This window comes from Ranitomeya imitator, chromosome 8 (genome assembly GCF_032444005.1).
Source record: "Ranitomeya imitator isolate aRanImi1 chromosome 8, aRanImi1.pri, whole genome shotgun sequence".
Lineage (NCBI taxonomy): Eukaryota > Metazoa > Chordata > Amphibia > Anura > Dendrobatidae > Ranitomeya > Ranitomeya imitator.
Window position 1 is genome coordinate 183,321,644 of NC_091289.1, and position 19,424 is coordinate 183,341,067.

Below are 19,424 nucleotides of genomic sequence, written 5' to 3' on the forward strand. Positions count from 1 at the left end.
CGAGCTGACGTTTTTAATGATACCAATTTGGTGCAGATACGTTCTTTTGATTGCCCGCTATTGCATTTTAATTCAATGTCGCGGCGATCAAAAAAACGTAATTCTGGCGTTTCAAATTTTTTTCTCGCTACGCTGTTTAGCGATCAGGTTAATGCTTTTTTTTTTTTTATTGATAGATCAGGCGATTCTGAACGCGGCGATACCAAATATGTGTAGGTTTGATTTTTTTTTTATGGTTTTATTTTGAATAGGGCGAAAGGGGGGGTGATTTAAACTTTTATAATTTTTTTTTCCATATTTTTTTAAACTTTTTTTATTTATTTATTTTTTTACTTTTGCCATGCTTCAATAGCCTCCATGGGAGGCTAGAAGCTGGCATAGCCTGATCGGCTCTGCTACACAGCAGCGATGCATAGATCGCTCCTATGTAGCTGAATTACAGTCTTGCTATGAGCGTCGACCACAGGTTGGCGCTCACAGCAAGCCGGCATCAGCAACCATAGAGGTCTTAAGGAGACCTTTGGTTGCAATGCTGACGCATCGCTGACCCCCGATCAAGTGACGGGGGGTCGGCGATGAGCTCATTTCCGGCCCAATGGCCAGAAGCGCCGGTTACATGCTGCTGTCCGTGTTTGACAGCAGCATTTAACTAGTTAATAGCGGAGGGTGAATCGCGATTCCACCCGCCGCTATTGCGGGCACATGTCAGCTACTCAAAAAAGCTGACATGTCCCGGCTTTGATGCGGGCTCACTGCCGCAGTCCACATCAAAGCGGGGGTACCGACTTCCGCAGTAATAGTACGGCGGAGGTCGCTAAGGGGTTACCTATGGTTCCAAAACTTACACCATAAAAGTAGTACATCAGGCCTCCTGTATTTAGTACATACTAGTACCCACAACTGAGGAGTAACACTGGCCCCAGAACCAACCAGGCCAGAGCCGCATCGGGAGACATTACCTTCTGAATAAGCACAAAAAGATGGTTGAGCTGCTCGGAGCTGAACTTTACGGCTGCAGCGGCAATGATGGTGTGGATATTTTCTATCACAGTGGATGATTGCCCTGACTGGTCATAAAGGGAAGAGCGACAAAAGCTCTGATTAGCACAAACAGATCAGTGTATATACACAGTGCATAGTTTATATATAATATGCTAGTTAACGATCGACAGATGTTAGATGATTGGACTGTGGCAATTTAGAGGCTCTTTCCATTCATTTCTAAATGAGCTCTGCAGCTCACCGAGCTCATTTGCTCAGTTTGCAAATGTGCTCAGTGATCTTTCTGCATAGGTGTAGGTCCTAGAAATAAGATCCGAAATTGTCAGCCATTTATGGCATACATAAGAGATGAGCAAAAAGATTTACAGGATCCTGGTCTAGCAACCATGTAGGTACTTCAAAGCAGCCAGACCACCCTTCAAACCACTACCTCCCTGCCGACATATCTCCCACCGATTAGTAGGGCCGGTGTAACATCACGAGAGTGGTGCGCTGGGCCTACTAAACACAGAAGCGCCGGGGATGTTGGAGGGTAGGAGGAAGCTTGCAGGGTATAGCGTATTAACGTGGCCGGTGAGCCAGGGTTCTGCAAATTTTTTTGCTCAACTGCAGCATATATAGTTAGTAGTATGTCGACCCCATTACAAAATTAAACCAGCAAGAAATGGTTATAAAAAAAAAAAAAAAAAAAAAAAAAAGGGCCGAACATTACTCATACGTTAGATCCCTGCCCTCTCGCATTGAAGCTGGATGCAGATTAGTACAGATTTATGAATAAGTTGAATGTTGCAGGCTTCCCCCCAGCTGTGGCTGAAGGCAGCCGGCATTTTATTTTATCGGTTGTATTATGATACGATGCGATAACCCTTTAATACTCGCAAGACACAACAAGGCTGCAAAATGTGTTACAATTAAGAAAATGCAAACAATACCTGAATCTTCCAGATTTTGGAAAGCTCATCCAAAGACAATTTACTGCCAAGCAGTTCAATGATTCCCTTTATCCGGTCACAGTATTGTGCCTGGTCGATATTACCTGAGGAGAGCAACAGACGAGGATTTAGCAGCGTGGCAATGAGTAGTCGTTTCCCATTATCACCCTTCAAACCTAGAAATACAGACCTTCCAGCGCTATTGACAGGACAGAATTCTCTACCAGCCAGTCTAGAAGCCGGTCTGTGTCTATGGCATTTTTCACAGATTTTGATAAAGTGCTGTCTTCAATCAATTTGGTTACCTCAAAAAACAAATGTACAAATGTATAATTAGAATGAGGCCTAAAATGGTGAAGAAAAAAAAAAAAGAAAATCCTCTAATTGACTTTCGTGGTGATTGTTAAACTCATGGGGACCCATAAAATAGCTGAAGAGCGCGCTTTCGCTTTTCTGCATAGATGCTTCAGCCTAACAACATTTCTTTATATAGTGTAGGTCCCTAAATGTTCTGCAGATTGGTGAGGGTCCGGGTCCTGAGACCCCCACCAATCAATTAAAACACTGTCCCAAAGCGCTATCCTCAGAAGAAGAAGAGCGCCGCTCTGAAAACAATAATGGTGGGAGTGTTAGACCCCCGCTGAACTGATAATGATGACTTGTTCTGTGGATAGGTCATCAATATCACAGCAGTGAAACATGTTAATCCACCTTTGAGTACCGTATATACTCGAGTATAAGCCGACCCGAGTATAAGCCGACCCCCCTAATTTTGCCACAAAAAACTGGGAAAACTTATTGACTCGAGTATAAGCCTAGGGTAGAAAATGCAGCATTTACCGGTGAATTTCAAAAATAAAAATAGATGCTCCATACCGTTCATTATGGCCCCATAGGTGCTCCATATACAACTGTGCTATATAGAATGCTCTGCACCGTTGATTATGGCCCCATAGATGCTCCTTATAATGCTGTGCCATATATGCTCTGCACCTTTGATTATGGCCCCATAGGTGCTCCTTATAATGCTGTGCCCCATATATGCTCTGCACCTTTGATTATGGCCCCATAGGTGCTCCTTATAATGCTGTGCCCCATATATGCTCTGCACCTTTATGGCCCCATAGGTGCTCCTTATAATGCTGTGCCATATATGCTCTGCACCTTTATGGCCCCATAGATGCTCCTTATAATGCTGTGCCCCATATATGCTCTGCACCTTTATGGCCCCATAGGTGCTCCTTATAATGCTGTGCCCCATATATGCTCTGCACCTTTATGGCCCCATAGATGCTCCTTATAATGCTGTGCCCCATATATGCTCTGCACCTTTATGGCCCCATAGATGCTCCTTATAATGCTGTGCCCCTTATATGCTCTGCACCTTTATGGCCCCATAGATGCTCCTTATAATGCTGTGCCCCTTATATGCTCTGCACCTTTATGGCCCCATAGATGCTCCTTATAATGCTGTGCCCCTTATATGCTCTGCACCTTTATGGCCCCATAGGTGCTCCTTATAATGCTGTGCCCCATATATGCTCTGCACCTTTATGGCCCCATAGGTGCTCCTTATAATGCTGTGCCCCTTATATGCTCTGCACCTTTATGGCCCCATAGGTGCTCCTTAGAATGCTGCTGGTGCTGCCATAAAAAAAAAAAAAAAAATCACATACTCACCTCTCTTCTCAGGACGCCGGCGCTTTCAATAATTACCTGCTCCTCTGCGGCTCCGTCTCCAGCACTGACGCTCAGCAGAGGGCGCGCACTGACTACGTCACAGCGCCCTCTAACCTGAGCGTCATTGCTAGAGGACGCTGCAGACGGAGCCGGAGCGAGGAGCAGGTAATTATAGCGCTGCGCTCCCCTTACCTGCTGCGGCGCGGTCCCTGCAGTCCCTGGCTTCTCCGGCGCTGCAGCTTCTTCCTGTAATTGAGCGGTCACATGGCACCGATCATTTACAGCAATGAATATGCGGCTCCTCCCCTATGGGGGTGGAGCTGCCTATTCATTTCTGTAATGAGCGGTGCTATGTGACCGCTCAGTGCAGGAAGAATCTGCAGCGCCGGAGAAGCCAGGGACTGCAGGGACCGCGCTGGGAGCAGGTAAGTATGATTACACAGCCCCCGCTCCCCCTCCCCTGCTGACACCCGGGTATATGACTCGAGTATAAGCCGAGAGGGGGACTTTCAGCCCAAAAAAATGGGCTGAAAATCTCGGCTTATACTCGAGTATATACGGTACTTTTTTTCTTGATTATATGCATTTTTTATTAAAAGTCATTTTAGAAGTGAATGCAAGAAATGTAATGTAAGAAAAAAAAAATAGTCTCAAGAGGTGAACACCACCTTTATTAGCTAGAGTCATTACCTCTTTTAGAGAATTCATTTTTGCGCTGAAGTGAGGAGACTTGAGCATTCGGAGTAAGATATCCAGCCTGAGGTCGTCCACGACGTTCACCAGATCAGGCTGAAAACGCATGCAGAGTAATTTGATGGCAGAAAGGAGCTCGGGGATACTGACCAGCCTCTGCGGGGACATAGGGAACAGACAATGGTTATGTTAGACAACAAACCTTTAAAATCTTATTATTATTATTATTATTATTAATTATAACTACTACAACAAAAAAAAAACTGTAAATATAAAACCTTTAATTGCCCTCTATAGGCTTGTTTTTTTGCAATGTTATTAATTATTATAGTTCCCTAAAAAGTGGTCACCTAAATTGTAAATCTTTGCAGTTATGCAAGCACAGGGGAGAGGCTGCGTCGCTGCCAATCAGACCTCACAAAAACAATCTGCTCTTGGGAGTTTTGGAAAACCCCTTTTAATCATTTGCAAAATGAGCATAAAACCCCATCATGCGTGCTGTGTGAACGAGCGCCACACTGCTATTAAAAGTAAAGCCGAATATTTCCACGTGATTAACTACCTGCATTAAGGTGAACTACACTGACGGGGAATTTTCTTATGTGGTTCCCCTAAGAGAAACTATAGGGGATTTCTGAGTCCATAAAAATAAAGCATAAACATTGAATAATAAAAACATCTCCAACCTAAAATGCCATGTATTGTAATTCCTTAATATTCAAGATCTCTGCTTGCAGTCAGTTAATATTCATAGGCCGGATAGATCAGTGTGGATCATATGTCCAGTCTTGATCTCCAGGCTGATGTCTGCTACCTCCAATAATACTACACAGTAACAACTCACCAGCTGTGTGAGCTAGGAAAGGTCTGGGTGGGAGAGGGGGTTATTCAGTCTAAGGCCGGTTTCACACGTCAGTGTCTCCGGTGAGAAAAAGGTCACCACACGTACCGGAGACACTGACACACATGCACTCATTCAAATGAATGGGTCTATGCACATGTCAGCGTATTTTCACGGACCCTGTGTCAGTGTGCAAAACACACTGACATGCCCGTTTTTAAGCGACAGCATGGATCACACGGACCCATACAAGTCAATGGGTGCATGTAAACATGTACTGCACACGGATGGCATCCGTGTGCCCTCTGTGTGCGTTTTTAAAGTCATAGGGTTAAAGTTGCAATAAATTGTTTCAATACACAGACCGCACACGGATGGTACATACGGATGTGACAAACGGACACAGATATCTCCGGTACCATTTTTTCCGTTACCGGAAATATCAGGACGTGTGAAACTGGCCCAAGAAAGTTTCCCCATCCAATGTCAGCAAGCACAGATCCTGACAATGCTGAGGAAAAACACAAAGTTGTAAAACGTCATGTAAAGATTAATCTTTATTTACATAAAACCCATTTAGCGCCGAAATGAGGACAGCAACTTGCACTCCTCTCCAGTTGAACTCCAATTATTGTAAAACTACAAGTCTCAGCATGCCCTGACAGCATAGATTTACCTTGTCCTTGAGATCCTTCTCTTCCACGTTCTGCACGTACTTTATCATATTGTGTATCACTCGGTCCAGCATTGTCTGACAGGGAAGGAAGCGGAGAGCATGTAAAGGGAATCTATCATTAAGTTCTTGTTTTCTATACGTTACTCCCCCTTAAACAAAATGGGGGTCCTGATCGCCCCAAAGACTAGTCACAAGCGCTCATTTCTGCAAGCAGCATGAGTGGTGCATGGACCCCGAGACTTTCTACTGAGACTGTACACCGATCTGTCTCTGCACTCATCTGAGTGATGCTGCTTGGGGGTTTCAGGACCCAGACCCCCGACCTATGTTGTGGAAGGAGTTAAAGGGGCATTTCAATTTTAGCCATAAAGACTGCTGATTTGCCATAACTCTTATTAAAGTGAACGGGAGCTCTGACGTTCGGCTGTTTGTCGGCCTGTAGACCATGAATGGAGCTGCTCCATTCTAACAAGTCATTTTGGAGTCTGGTTCTCAGCAACTAGTTCTCACTGTTCCATGTTCCCGTCTAAGCCACAGAGCCACGGGCAAGAAGGTGAACCTTGCCTTGAGGACATATGGCCACCATAGATATCCCCCCATGGACCCTAAAAGTAGCAAGTTCCTCCAGCTAAGCTCAAGCAGTCATCATCATCATAATAAAGTTGCACTGATATTACAGTTATATTCTCTATATCCTAATCAAAACTCACAGAAAAAGGTCCCGTACCTGTACAGTAGAGGAATTGAGGTATTCTGCACACACGCCAAGAGGTTGAACCAATGCCGACACTTCCTTTTGGAGAAAAAAAAAAAAACAGGAAAAAAAAAAATCACAGAAGGGAAAAAAAAATGCTGGTGCAAAATGTTTCTGCAACTTAAAGCAGTAAATTCAGGTTTAATCAACGTACACTGCAGCCGGGGGAATATGGCTACACTCAAGGGGGCAAATTGCATCATGAAACCACTATCCAACAGAGACCTGGCAGGTGCTGGACTCCAATACATTAGAGTTAGGCCCCTTTCACACATCAGGTTTTTGCCGTCAGTCACAATCCGTTGGCTCGATGGATGGGTCGCAGATTGTGAAAAACTGATGCAACGGATCCGTTTTTTGGACGGATCTGACTAGTGGATCTGGCTAATTGGATCGGAACATGCTCAGTTAAAAAAAACGGAATCCGTCGTTGAATTCTGTCATTTGACGGATCCGGAGCCATAGGCTTCCATTCTAGCAAAAGACGGACGGCGACGGATCCGTCTCTGTCCGTTTTTTGACGTACACAAAAAACGTTACTTTGTCCATTGCCTCCGGCCGCCGGACAAACTATTTTCGACGGATCCGGCAAACGACGGATGAAACGTGAGGCCATCCGTCGCCAATACAAGTCTATGAGAAAAAAAACGGATCCGTTTTTTTCACAAATCGACGGATTGCGACTGACGGCAAAAAACTGATGTGTGAAAGGGGCCTTAATCTGCTAAATTTAAAGGGGTCATTGCCATTAAAACACTTGTCTAGAGTCCGACAATGAGCAGCCGGTCAGAGCAACAATATGAAGAGACCTGTAATACACGATGGCCGGTGGAGCTTTCAGGATCCAGGGATTGTTGCATTGTAACACACCCTGGGTCAGGTCAGAGCAAGAGTTCACTGTCAGCAAGCAGAGATTCCCCTTACTTCCATGAAAAAAAAAAAAAAGGATTTACCGCAAGTTCTATTTGTTCCGAGTTCAGTTTCGTCTGAATCGCTGTTAAACCACCAAGTTCTCCAAACTGCAGAAACAGGACAGGCAGGAGACAATTATCAAAACCGGTCTATAGCAATTATTACTCCAAGCATGCACCCCAAATCAGGAGATAACCCTCACCCCCATTCCCAGATGGCGTCCTCAAAAACAAATGACCAATGTTTCCATAAGCAGCCATTATTATTACGGATGCTGACAGATCTACAGATGGGAAAAGCACTGATAGAACTAAAGATGAGATTCTCCATTAAATAACTGATGTTTCAGTATCAGAACCCAAATTCTCCACTACTTACCCTGTTCACGAGGTCCACCAGCCAACCGTGCGGTTCCTGTGAAAGGAACAAGGGAGTAGAAATAATGGAAAAGCTCTAGAAATTACAAGAAACGATATCAGCTCAATGCACGTGATGTAGATAGTGCCAGGTGCTGTAAATGCATGGCACAAGGATGGAGCAGGCACAGGGGCTGTTCAACACCATCAGCAGCGGATGCCATACAGTCATGGCCAAATGTGTTTCAATTGTTCCAGAAGATGAAGCATTTTACCCAGAAAATTATTGCAATTACTCGTGTTGTTATACACAGGTTATTTCCTTGGTGTGCATTGGAACACAAAATAGAACAGAAAAAAGGCAAACTGGGCAAAATTGTTGGCACCTTTCCAAAACAACTTTGTTTCAAGCATGTGATGCTCGTTTAATCTGACCTGTGGCAAGTAACAGGTGTGGGCAATATGAAAAGCACACCAGAAACCAGACAAAAAGAGGAGAAGTCGACTCAATTTTTGCATTGTGTGTGCCACACTAAACATGGAGAACAGAAAGAGGAAAAGAGAACTGTCCGAGGACTTGAGAACCAAAATTATTGAAAAATATCAACAATCTCAAGATAAGTTCATCTCCAGAGATCTAGAAGTTCCTTTGTCCATGGTGCAGAACATAATCAAGAAGCTGGCAAACCATGGCACTGTAGCTAATCTCCCTGGACATGGATGGCAGAGAGAAATTTATGAAATGTTACAACGCAGGATAGTAGATAAGCAGCCCCAATCAAGTTCCAAAGAAATTCACGCTGTCCTGCTTGCTCAGGGCGAATCGGTGTCAGCACTAACAATCTATCCACACTGACACTACAGCAGGAGACCCAAGAAGACCACACTGCTGACACAGACACAAAAAAGCTAGCCAAAACCCCTCTGGGAAAGCATCTTGTGGACAGATGAGTCCAAGATAGAGCTTTTTGGTAAAGCACATGATTCTATTGTTACCGAAAATGGAATGAGGTCTACAAAGAAAAGAACAGAGTACCTACAGTCAAATATGGTGGAGGTTCAAAGATGTTTTGGGGTCGTTTTGCTGCCTCTGGCACTGGGCGTCTTGTTTGTGTGCAAAACTTCATGAAATCTGAAGATTACCAAAGGATTTTGGGTCGCACTGTAGTGCCCATTGTCAGAAAGCTGGGTTTGTGTCCTAGGTCCTGGGCCTTCCAGCAGGACAATGACCACAAACATACTTCAAGGAACACCAAAAAGAAGAGTGGTTCAAAATTCCAGTTGAAAGGTGTAAGAAGCTTGTTTATGGTTATAGGAAATTATTGATTGCAGTTAATTATTGCAAAGGGTGTGCAACCAAATGTTACGCTGAAGGTGCCAATAATTTTGTATGGACAATTTTTGGAGTTGTGTGTGAAATTTTGTCCAAATTTACTTTTTCTCTCTGTTTTTTGTGTTGTTCCAATACACACAAAAGAAATAAACGTGTAGCAAAACACGTGTAATTGCAATAATTTTCTGGGAAAAATACTTCTATATTCTGGAACAATTTAAAGGGAGCCAACACTTTCAGCCATGATTGTATATACACCCGAGTCTCTGCCGCTATGGCCAATATTAGAGCTAACTTCCGTTCAAGCCGTTTAACCCTTCAGATGGGTTCACTAGTGACATCTAAATGGATAGACTAATGAGGCCTAAAGGTACCTTCACACATAACGATATTGTTAACGATATCGTTGCTATTTGTGACGTAGCAACGATATCGTTAATGAAATCGTTCTGTGTGACAGCGACCAACGATCAGGCCCCTGCTGGGAGATCGTTGGTCGCTGAAGAAAGTCCAGAACTTTATTTCGTCGCTGGACTCCCTGGAGACATCGCTGGATCGGCGTGTGTGACACCGATCCAGCGATGTCTTCACTGGTAACCAGGGTAAACATCGGGTAACTAAGCGCAGGGCCGCGCTTAGTAACCCGATGTTTACCCTGGTTACCATGCTAAAAGTAAAAAAAAACAAACACTAGATACTTACCTACCGCTGTCTGTCCTCCAGCGCTGCGCTCTGCTCTCCTCCTGTACTGTCTGTGAGCCGGAAAGCAGAGCGGTGACGTCACCGCTCTGCTTTCCGGCTCCCAGACAGTACAGGAGGAGAGCAGAGAAGCAGAGCGCAGCGCTGGAGGACAGACGGCTGTAGGTAAGTATCTAGTGTTTGTTTTTTTTTACTTTTAGCATGGTAACCAGGGTAAACATCGGGTTACTAAGCGCGGCCCTGCGCTTAGTTACCCGATGTTTACCCTGGTTACCGGCATCGTTGGTCGCTGGAGAGCGGTCTGTGTGACAGCTCTCCAGCGACCAAACAGCGACGCTGCAGCGATCCGGATCGTTGTCGGTATCGCTGCAGCGTCGCTAAATGTGAAGGGGCCTTAAGTCACCCCCCTGCAAGGTGATAAAGGGGTGCCAATGGATACAAATGGCAGAGCCCTCAGCTTTCCTTCAGTATACACTGAAAAGACCCTTTGGAGGCATAATATGCTGCAAAAAAGGAGCAATAAAAAGTGTAAAGAAAAGGAAAAAAGGTTGCAGAAAATTGTTCAAATATACAAGATTTTTTATTCTCCTAAAATATAAATAAAAAAAAAATATGTATTCTCAGTTTTTATGTAAAGTATCTTCACCTTTTGCAGAGCGCTGGGAGGTGAAACGGCGTACGTGTTTCCTTCCCCAAAGACATCGGCCCAATTCTTCTGACACATTTTCATCCGATTCTTGAAATGATATTCATTGTCGGGGTTAAAGGCCTGAAAACACAAAAAGAACAAAATATCCAGAACCACCAATGCAGGACGGTGACTTCTAGTCGCACCACAAGCGGTGAAATCTTGTGGAAGGAGAGGAACTCTAGCTACCATAGTGAGGACGCCAAGGAGACCGGTGGGGATGGGATCCTGCTTGATTCGTTCCGCCACTAGATCCACGAGCAGCATCAGCATGTTGTAGATTCCCTCGTGGATCTCCGTGCCCCATTTGTGGACGGCGCTGGATGTCAGCAGCTGCAGGAATCAATACCAGAAACGCGTCATTGTGACACCTGAAGCAGCCAGAACCACGGTTTAGCTAATTTTTATTCTTTCAAGGGGAGAGGCACAGACTATGTGCACTACAGGGGCATATGGACGCCATAGACAGGGGTCCCCTGACTGTATAACCACGGCTACGATGGGCTTCATTTCTGGGGGATTCAAAAGATACTGCGCAATGCCGCACGAGCCATCGATGCCCGGGGTCTGATGAAGTGCCACCATCTATAGCAATATACAGTAATGACTTTCTGGATGATCACATGCCAAGTTAAAGGGTAGTGCGCCAAGGCGCTGCAGCTAAGCTCCTATTGAACTACGGTGAGACCCCATAACAGCCGATTAATCCCTTTAAAGGAATTTTACATGATATTAATCCAATGCAGACGGCAGAAAAAGAAAAACAAAACAAACCAAAAACTGCTGACTGTCAAATCCCGAGAGCTTTTGGCTGCAAGAATGTAACGCTTTCTAAGGAATTCAAGGAATAGATGTTCTCCATTTTACCTTCTTGAAAGCTTCCGGCATGCATCTCTCCATAAACCTTTTGCAGTTTTCATCAGAATCGGACAGACCTGTCAAAAGGAGATAAAGAGTGTCAGTCACTAAGACTTGTAATCAAGTGGGGAAAACATTTCACTGTGAAAGGAGCAAGTGGCTGAAAACAGGGATTTTTGTGTACTCACCGTAAAATCCTTTTCTCTGAGCCAATCATTGGGGGGACACAGGACCATGGGTGTTATGCTGCTGCCACTAGGAGGACACTAAGTAATACAGAAAGAATAGCTCCTCCCCTGCAGTATACACCCTCCTGCTGGCTCTAAGTGAACCAGTTCGGTAACAAAGCAGTAGGAGCTTAACATTTAACCAGGAAGAACTATGTCAAAACCAAACCAACACAGAAAACCAAAGCCGTTAGGCTAACAGGGTGGGTGCTGTGTCCCCCAATGATTGGCTCGAAGAAAAGGATTTTACGGTGAGTACACAAAAATCCCTATTTCTCTTATGCCTCATTGGGGGACACAGGACCATGGGACGTCCTAAAGTAGTCCCTGGGTGGGGAACAATCAACTGTAATTGCTCCTTCTACCCACAGGTTACAGATGCGGCACAGCCGCCAGCAAAATTCTGTCTGCCGACGGTCGCATCTGCCGAGGCCTGAGAATGAATATGGTAATGTTTTGTAAACGTATGCAGACTGGACCAGGTCGCAGCTCTGTAAACTTGTGCTGCCGAAGCTTGGTGCCGGATGGCCCAAGACGCACCCACTGACCGAGTAGAATGAGCCTTAATCCCTGCTGGGGCAGGATGACCTCTGACTCGGTAGGACTCCTGAATATCTGAATGAATCCATTTGGCTATTGTCACCTTGGAAGCGGGAAACCCCTTCCTTGGTCCTTCCAGGAGCACAAACAGGGCATCTGACCTGCGGAAAGACGCCGTCCGCGAGACGCATCTCTTGAGAGCTCTCACTAAATCCATTGTGTGGAGGGGCCTTCTCGATGCGATGTACTGGTGCCGGACAGAGTGACGGTAAGACAATCTCCTGATTGAGATGGATGAGACAACTTTTGGCAAAAAGGATGGGGATGTTCTCAAAACCACCTTATCCTGATGAAAATTCAGGAACGGAATTTGACAAGACAAAGCCACCAGCTCTGAGACTCGTCTAATGGACATGACCGCAACCAGGAAGGCAAGCTTCCATGAAAGAAAGGACAGGGAAACCTCCTGTAGAGGCTCGAAAGGAGCTTCTTGTGAGACTCTGAGGACCAGATTAAGGTCCCATGGTTCCAACGGCATCTTATAAGGCGGCACCCTATGGGAGACTCCCTGAATGAACATCTTCACTTGTAATCTGTTGGCATCCTGCGTTGGAACCAAACCCGTTTGTAAAAATTCGAGGATGGAAGGAATGGAAAATTCAAGAGGAGAACGTCCCCGGTCGTTGCACCAGGAAAAGAAGGTTTTCCAAGTGCGATGATAAATGCGCATAGACGTAGGCTTTCTAGCGCTGATCATGGTAGAGATGACTTCCGGAGAGAAACCTGCCTGGGTTAGAACCCAAGACTCAACGGCCATGCCGTCAAACACAGGCCTCAGAGTTCTGGTGGTAAATGGGGCCCTGTGATAGCAGGTCTGTGCGATTCGGTAATCACCAGGGAACATCGGCGACTAGTTGAACTAGTTCCGCGTACCACGCCCGGCGCGGCCAATCTGGCGCAATCAGGATTTCTGGTACTCCCTCCGCTCTGATCTTCTTGATGACTCTTGGCAGTAAGGGGAGCGGGGAAAATATGTACGGAAGCCAAAAATGATGCCACGGGAGTATGATTGCATCTGCCCCGATGGCTGCTGGTTCATGGGACCGAGCTATGAAGTCGGGAACTTTGGAATTTAGCCGTGAGGCCATGAGGTCCACGTCCGGAGTTCCCCAACGGCAGCAGATCTGGTGGAAGATCTCCAGATGGAAAGACCACTCCCCGGACTCGAGACCTTGACAGCTGAGGAAATCTGCCTCCCAATTGTCCATTCCCGGGATGTGAACCGCAGAGATCAATGAGCGTTTTTTCTCGGCCCAACGAAGAATGTAACCTACCTCGCTCATGGCTGCCATGCTGCGGGTTCCCCCCTATCGGTTGATGTATGCCACTGCAGTGGCATTGTCGGACTGAATCCTGATGGGACGACCCGCCAGGAAGGGATGGAATTGGAGAAGAGCTAACCTGATTGCCCGAATTTCTAAGATGTTGATCGGAAGGCGTGATTCCTGAAGTGACCAGCGGCCCTGAGCAGCGTGATGTAGGAACACCGCTCCCCAGCCTAGAAGACTGGCATCTGTTGTCACAACTATCAAATGTACTGGAAGAAAAGACTTCCCTTGATTCAGGGAGGACTTCAATGTCCACTACCTGAGAGACTGTCTGACTCGCTGGGGAAGGAAGAACCGACGGTCGAGGGAGAACGGGTTCCTGTCCCAAACAGCCAGGAGGGCATGCTGTAAGGGACGGAGGTGTAATTGGGCAAATGGAACCGCCTCCATGGTTGCTACCATCCTGCCGAGGACTCTCATACTGAAGCGCAGAGAGTGAGTGCGAGGTTGAGAGAGTTTCCCGCTGTAAGGCCGAGATCTTTTCCGGGGGAAGAAGCACCAACCCCTGGGACGAGTCCAGTATCATTCCCAGAAAGGAAATTCGCTGAGCCGGTACTGGGGAAGATTTTTTGAAGTTTATCTTCCAACCCAGGCAAGAAAGAGAATCTATTGTGATGTTCACAGCCTCCTTGCAGGCGCAGAAAGAGGGGCCTTTGAAGAGGATATTGTCTAGATACGGTAGCACCACCACACCTCGGGTGCGAAGGATGGCCACTGCGGCAACCATGACCTTGGTGAATACCCTGGGAGCAATGGCGAGGCCGAAGGGCAAAGCAACAAATTGGAAGTGTTGTTCCTGAACTGCAAAGCGAAGGAACCTCTGGTGAGAAGGGAAAATTGGAATGTGGCAGTACGTGTCCTGGATGTCTAAAGATGTCAGAAACTTGCCTTTTTCCATGGAGGCGATGACAGAACGAAGCGATTCCATTCGGAACGGTCGTACCCTGACGAACTTGTTCAGCAGTTTTAGGTCCAGTATGGGCCTTCTTTGGAACAATGAACAGGTTTGAATAAAAACCTTGAAACCTTTCACTTTGAGGGACCGGGATAATAACCCCATCTTCTTTTAGAGAGCTTATGGCTTGGAAGAACTCTGATGCCTTTTCCCTGGGAGGAGAAGACAGGAAAAAACGATTTGGTGGAAGAGAGAAGAATTCTATCTTGTATCCGGAGGACACTAGGTCGCGGACCCATTCGTCGTGAACGACCAAGAGCCACGCGTCTCTGAAGGAAAGCAGGCGGCCGCCTACTTTGAGGGTGTCCTCCGGATACCACAGGGAGTCATTGTGTGGGAGATCTGCCCGGTCTAGACCTCCTGGATCCTGACTGCCTAGGCCTGCCTCTCCATGAAGGGGAAGGTTTGTAAGAGGTCTGGGGACCTCTATCCCTATGTTGTGCCCGGCCAGGTCCGGAAGATGAGGAAGTAGAGGACCAACTTGAGTTGGAACGGAAAATTAAAAAAAAAAAAAAAAAAAAAAAAAAAAAAAAATCGGGACCAAGCCTGCTGTTGCTGGTTCCAAAAGGGCCGAAAGGGTCTCTGTTGTGGGAGAAATTTACTCTTCCCTCCAGTGGCGTCGGAAATTAATTGATCGAGATTTTTGGCAAAAAGGCGACTGCTCTGATATGGTAAAGAAATCAATGACTTCTTGGAAGCAAAATCCGTATGCCAGTCCCTGAGCCATAAGGTCCTCCGAATGGTGATGGCGTTTGCTGCTGCTTGAGAAGCGCAGTCAGCGGCATCCAGAGACGCGGTCACTAGAAAATCCCCAGCTCTGGCTATCTGAGTAGCAAGGTCTGCTACCTCGGGGGGAAGATTGGTATCCAGAACAACTGAAAACAAGACCTCAGCCCAATGGCTCATAGCTTTAGCCACCCACGTAGCGGCAAAAAATGGAAAGAGTGCGGCTGCTGAAGCTTCAAAAGCTGAATGAGCCATATTGTCGATCTGACAATCGGTGGGGTTTTAATCGAGGCGCCCTCTGAAGAGGATAAAATAGATTTAGTAGCTAGGCGCGATACTGGAGGTGACTGTGACCAATCCTTTCTTAGATTAGGAGCAAAGGGAAACTTTGACTCCATGGGCTTTTGCCCTGTGAAGCGTTTATCTGGACAGATCCTATGAGATTCAATGATTTTCTTAAATTCGGGATGATTGGCGAACACTCTGTGAGCCCAATTGGTCCTCTTAAAGGACACCGCATGATCCGTTTTAGATAAAGGTTCCTCATCTAGCTTCAGGGCCTTGTTTACTGACTCAATGAGAGAGTCGAGAGTCTCCTGATCATGATGAAATTCCTGATCTAGAAACGTGTCAGAATCGTTGTCTGAGACAGGTTCTCTACTAGCCCCAAGGGAGGGGGAGGGAGAAATGGAACTCTCAGAACCCGATTCCCGGTGATGGTCTGGGGACAAGGCACGATTCCTTTTCCTGGAAGAGCGAGAGCTCCTTGGTAAGGTATGACCCCTAGTGTACGAGGGGTTCTGATCATCGGAAGCGTTGTCCGTGAGAGTGCCCTCGTTAGAGGAAGGGTCTCGGAACGAGTCTAACGCTTTGGCCAGGGATGCCATAGACCGGGTAAGGGAGGTAGCCCACTCAGGGGGACTAGGCTCACTGGGTTCGGTATTAGTAACAGGTGGTTCCTGAGGAGTCACCGGTTCACAAGCTGAGAATAACGCAGTATTGTGACTCTGGGGAAGAGATCCCTTACAAGAGGTACAAGCAACAAAAAATACAGTGTGGGTTTTCCCAGACTTTTTGTTAGGTTTTGATTGAGACATAGTGTAGCCTTGAGGAGAGCGCTTACTAGCAGGGGAAGGGTTAAAGGGAACCCGTCACCTGAATTTGGCGGGACCAGTTTTGGGTCATATGGGCGGAGTTTTCAGGTGTTTGATTCACCCTTTCCTTACCCGCTGGCTGCATGCTGGCCGAAATATTGGATTGAAGTTCATTCTCTGTCCTCCGTAGCACACGCCTGCGCAAGGCAAGATTACCTTGCGCAGGCGTGTACTACGGAGGACAGAGAATGAACTTCAATCCAATATTGTGGCCAGCATGCAGCCAGCGGGTAAGGAAAGGGTGATTCAAACACCTGAAAACTCCGCCTATATGACCCAAAACTGGTCCCGACAAATTCAGGTGACAGGTTCCCTTTAAGCTATGTTTCTGCAGCTTACCCAGGTCCTGTGTCTTGAGTCCCCGAGGGAGGTCCGCAATGTGTTACACAGAAATCACTAATCCCTAAAGCTGTGATTCAAAACGCTGGAGCAGCGCTACAGTATCAGCCCTGTGGGTGTCCAAAGATGGCCGCCGAGACCAGGAAGAGAAGGCGCTTCTCGCAGAACAAGAAGCGCCAGAGAGAGTGGGCGGCGGTAACTGCCGGTGGGCGGAGCCAACTCTCCGGCCTGCACGAGAGAAAAACCGGGGGCTAAATTTTAAGCTTGCGGTTGCAGCCTGCAGCGCCGCGACCGCTATTTGTGCGGACCAACGTGACCCACGGACCCGGGCTTTAAGATATCTGCCGACCTTCCTTATCCCAAGGACCAGGACCCCCCACAGCGCCTCGGCCCCGCAGGTGTACTCACGGTAGTGTACTCACCGGTGCTCAATCCACCGTCGCCATAGTCAGGGACGGGGTGGAGAGCTTCTGCCGGCTTCCATCATCCGCTATAACAGTGGTGATGCAGTGGGGGGCTGCATGGACGCCATAAACATCATGTCCGGCTATGCACCTGGCTCCAGGAGAGGTAAATGGAGGGCTACTCCATGTGGTCGCCTGCTATGGAGGGGGGAGATCGGAGTGCGAAGGAACCGTCGCCCGTAAAGTGAGCTCAGGGCTGGCATCCAACGGTGCAGGAAAGGGTACGGGGAGGGACGCTCCGCGTTCTTGCCTGTTGATGGTTCGGGGGAGATCGGAACCTAGAAAGGATCAGTCGCCCCCATTCACTCCGTTAAGGGAAAAATAGAATAAAAATAAAAACAGTGGGGTCTGAAAGCAGACCCAAGTGTCTCCTACAGACACTAAGCAAGAACTGGTTCACTTGGAGCCAGCAGGATGGTGTATACTGCAGGGCAGGAGCTATTCTTTCTGTATTACTTAGTGTCCTAGTGGCAGCAGCTTAACACCCATGGTCCTGTGTCCCCCAAATGAGGCGTAGGAAAAACTAGTAATCTAGATTGAAAGGTGTTGTCCAGGACTGTTTTTTTTTATTTTTTTACTATAATCCTAAAAACTGACAGGCAGGTAGCTGTTAGAGGCAAATACCTACCTGTTCTATCCAGCGCCAGCTCAGAGCGGTCACCGACCGATTCTACCGACGATGCAGCTGCTCCGCATTTACAGAGCCGCTGTTCTTCAAGGCTGCGCTATCGACAGGGCGTCACTACTGGCATCATGGTGATTGACAGCTGGCTCCCCGCAGTTAGGCAGTGGGGAGCCAGGTGTCAAACAGGATGACGTCGGCAGTCACACCTCATCAACAATGCTGGTGCTCTGCCGACGTGATGCCAGCGGCAGCCGCTGAATCGCCGGTGGAGCAGTCTGTGACTGCACTGTGCTGGCAGAGAACGGCACAACAGGCAGGTAGTTAGCGACTACAAACTACCTGTTAGTTCTTAAGCCTATAGTAAGGAAAAAAAAATTAAATAGTCTTGAATAACCACTTTAAGGGATTTTTGCAGCCTTGGAGCATTTTCCATCAAAAGCCGCTTCAAAGAAGTGACTTTTTTCCCCCCACCAGGCATTTTTCAAATCCTGAAGTAGGGGGTAAAAAGGCCCAAAAAACTGAACATATGAACCACAAGGTGTTTTTTAAATAGCAATGCATTGAAAGAGTCTTTCAAGTGTCATTTTGGGCAATCTTTATGATTCTTCTTGGAGCAGACCCCCGTGTGCACATTCTCTTAAGAGAGTACAGCTACACAGGACTGATGCATTAAACATTTAGCGGTGTAAAAACAGCACAACATTATGCAAAATTTTGCTATGGAATTCGTTTCAGAAATGTCAATTAATGCTGCCGTGCAAATGCAAAGCAGTAATTGACAAAATGGCGAATAAAAAAAAAAAAAAAATCACTTTGCAGGTGTTTATTTTACACTGTGTGAGGATATAATTTAGTAAAATCTCATCTATGATGCAGAAACTGAAACAAGCTGCAGATTTTCCACCAGGACTTCATATATTTACTAAGGTCCTGATCAAAAAGGGGTTAACGTACCAAGTTTTGCCAGGTACGTGGAGGCTATCAAGCACTTTCCCAGGGACTCTTCTCTCTTGTAGGGGATGGACCAGTGGTCCGTCAGCACCCGGCTCTCAAGTTCATACAGGTTTGTGGTTGGGAATTCGATGCCGTCTCCGGAACAGTTTCCATTCTCGTCGTTTTTCTAAAATGAAGATTAAATTAAAAATTAGGAAAAACTAAAAATGCTAAAACCGCACATGCTGATATATGCAACAACTTTAGCTTCTAATTTACGGAGCAGGAGTCAATTTCTCATGGCACTGTATTTCTAAGGCTCTGACACTTTGTAACAAGCCCCGAACCCGTAGGATAATCACCTCTCTATAAGGCTACATTCACACACCACAGACCAGCCGCAGGTCTCCTGACGTTTGGCTCATTGCAGTCTGAAAATGACAGGTGGATGTGTGAACGCAGCCTTGCCAAGAACGTTTCTATTCACTGACAGCAATCAGACACAGCACAGATTGTCAAATATAAAGTCTACAAGGAAGCTCAGAAACGTCCATGTCACGAGACGGAGGGTGCAGCCAGTGTCCAGTGTCACATGAGCGGAGGGCTTTCAGGATTTTGGCAGGGCGCAGAGTTGGCGCAAGGTTTATTC

At 46.7% G+C, this 19,424-nt stretch overlaps 1 protein-coding gene across 2 annotated transcripts in view; it reads right to left on the reverse strand.

Moving 5' to 3' along the window:
* Nucleotides 1-19,424, reverse strand: part of USP24 (ubiquitin specific peptidase 24) — a 75,507-nt gene that overhangs the window by 34,912 nt on the left and 21,171 nt on the right. For both annotated transcript variants that reach the window (XM_069738090.1, XM_069738091.1), the window contains exons 2-13: nt 18,797-18,962; nt 11,434-11,501; nt 10,756-10,899; nt 10,525-10,647; nt 7,869-7,904; nt 7,532-7,597; nt 6,552-6,617; nt 5,825-5,899; nt 4,305-4,463; nt 2,125-2,239; nt 1,935-2,038; nt 960-1,067 (exon numbers count right to left, since the gene is read on the reverse strand). In XM_069738090.1, the coding sequence (XP_069594191.1) occupies nt 960-1,067; nt 1,935-2,038; nt 2,125-2,239; nt 4,305-4,463; nt 5,825-5,899; nt 6,552-6,617; nt 7,532-7,597; nt 7,869-7,904; nt 10,525-10,647; nt 10,756-10,899; nt 11,434-11,501; nt 18,797-18,962 (1,230 nt within the window). The remainder of the gene's footprint in view (nt 1-959; nt 1,068-1,934; nt 2,039-2,124; nt 2,240-4,304; nt 4,464-5,824; nt 5,900-6,551; nt 6,618-7,531; nt 7,598-7,868; nt 7,905-10,524; nt 10,648-10,755; nt 10,900-11,433; nt 11,502-18,796; nt 18,963-19,424) is intronic.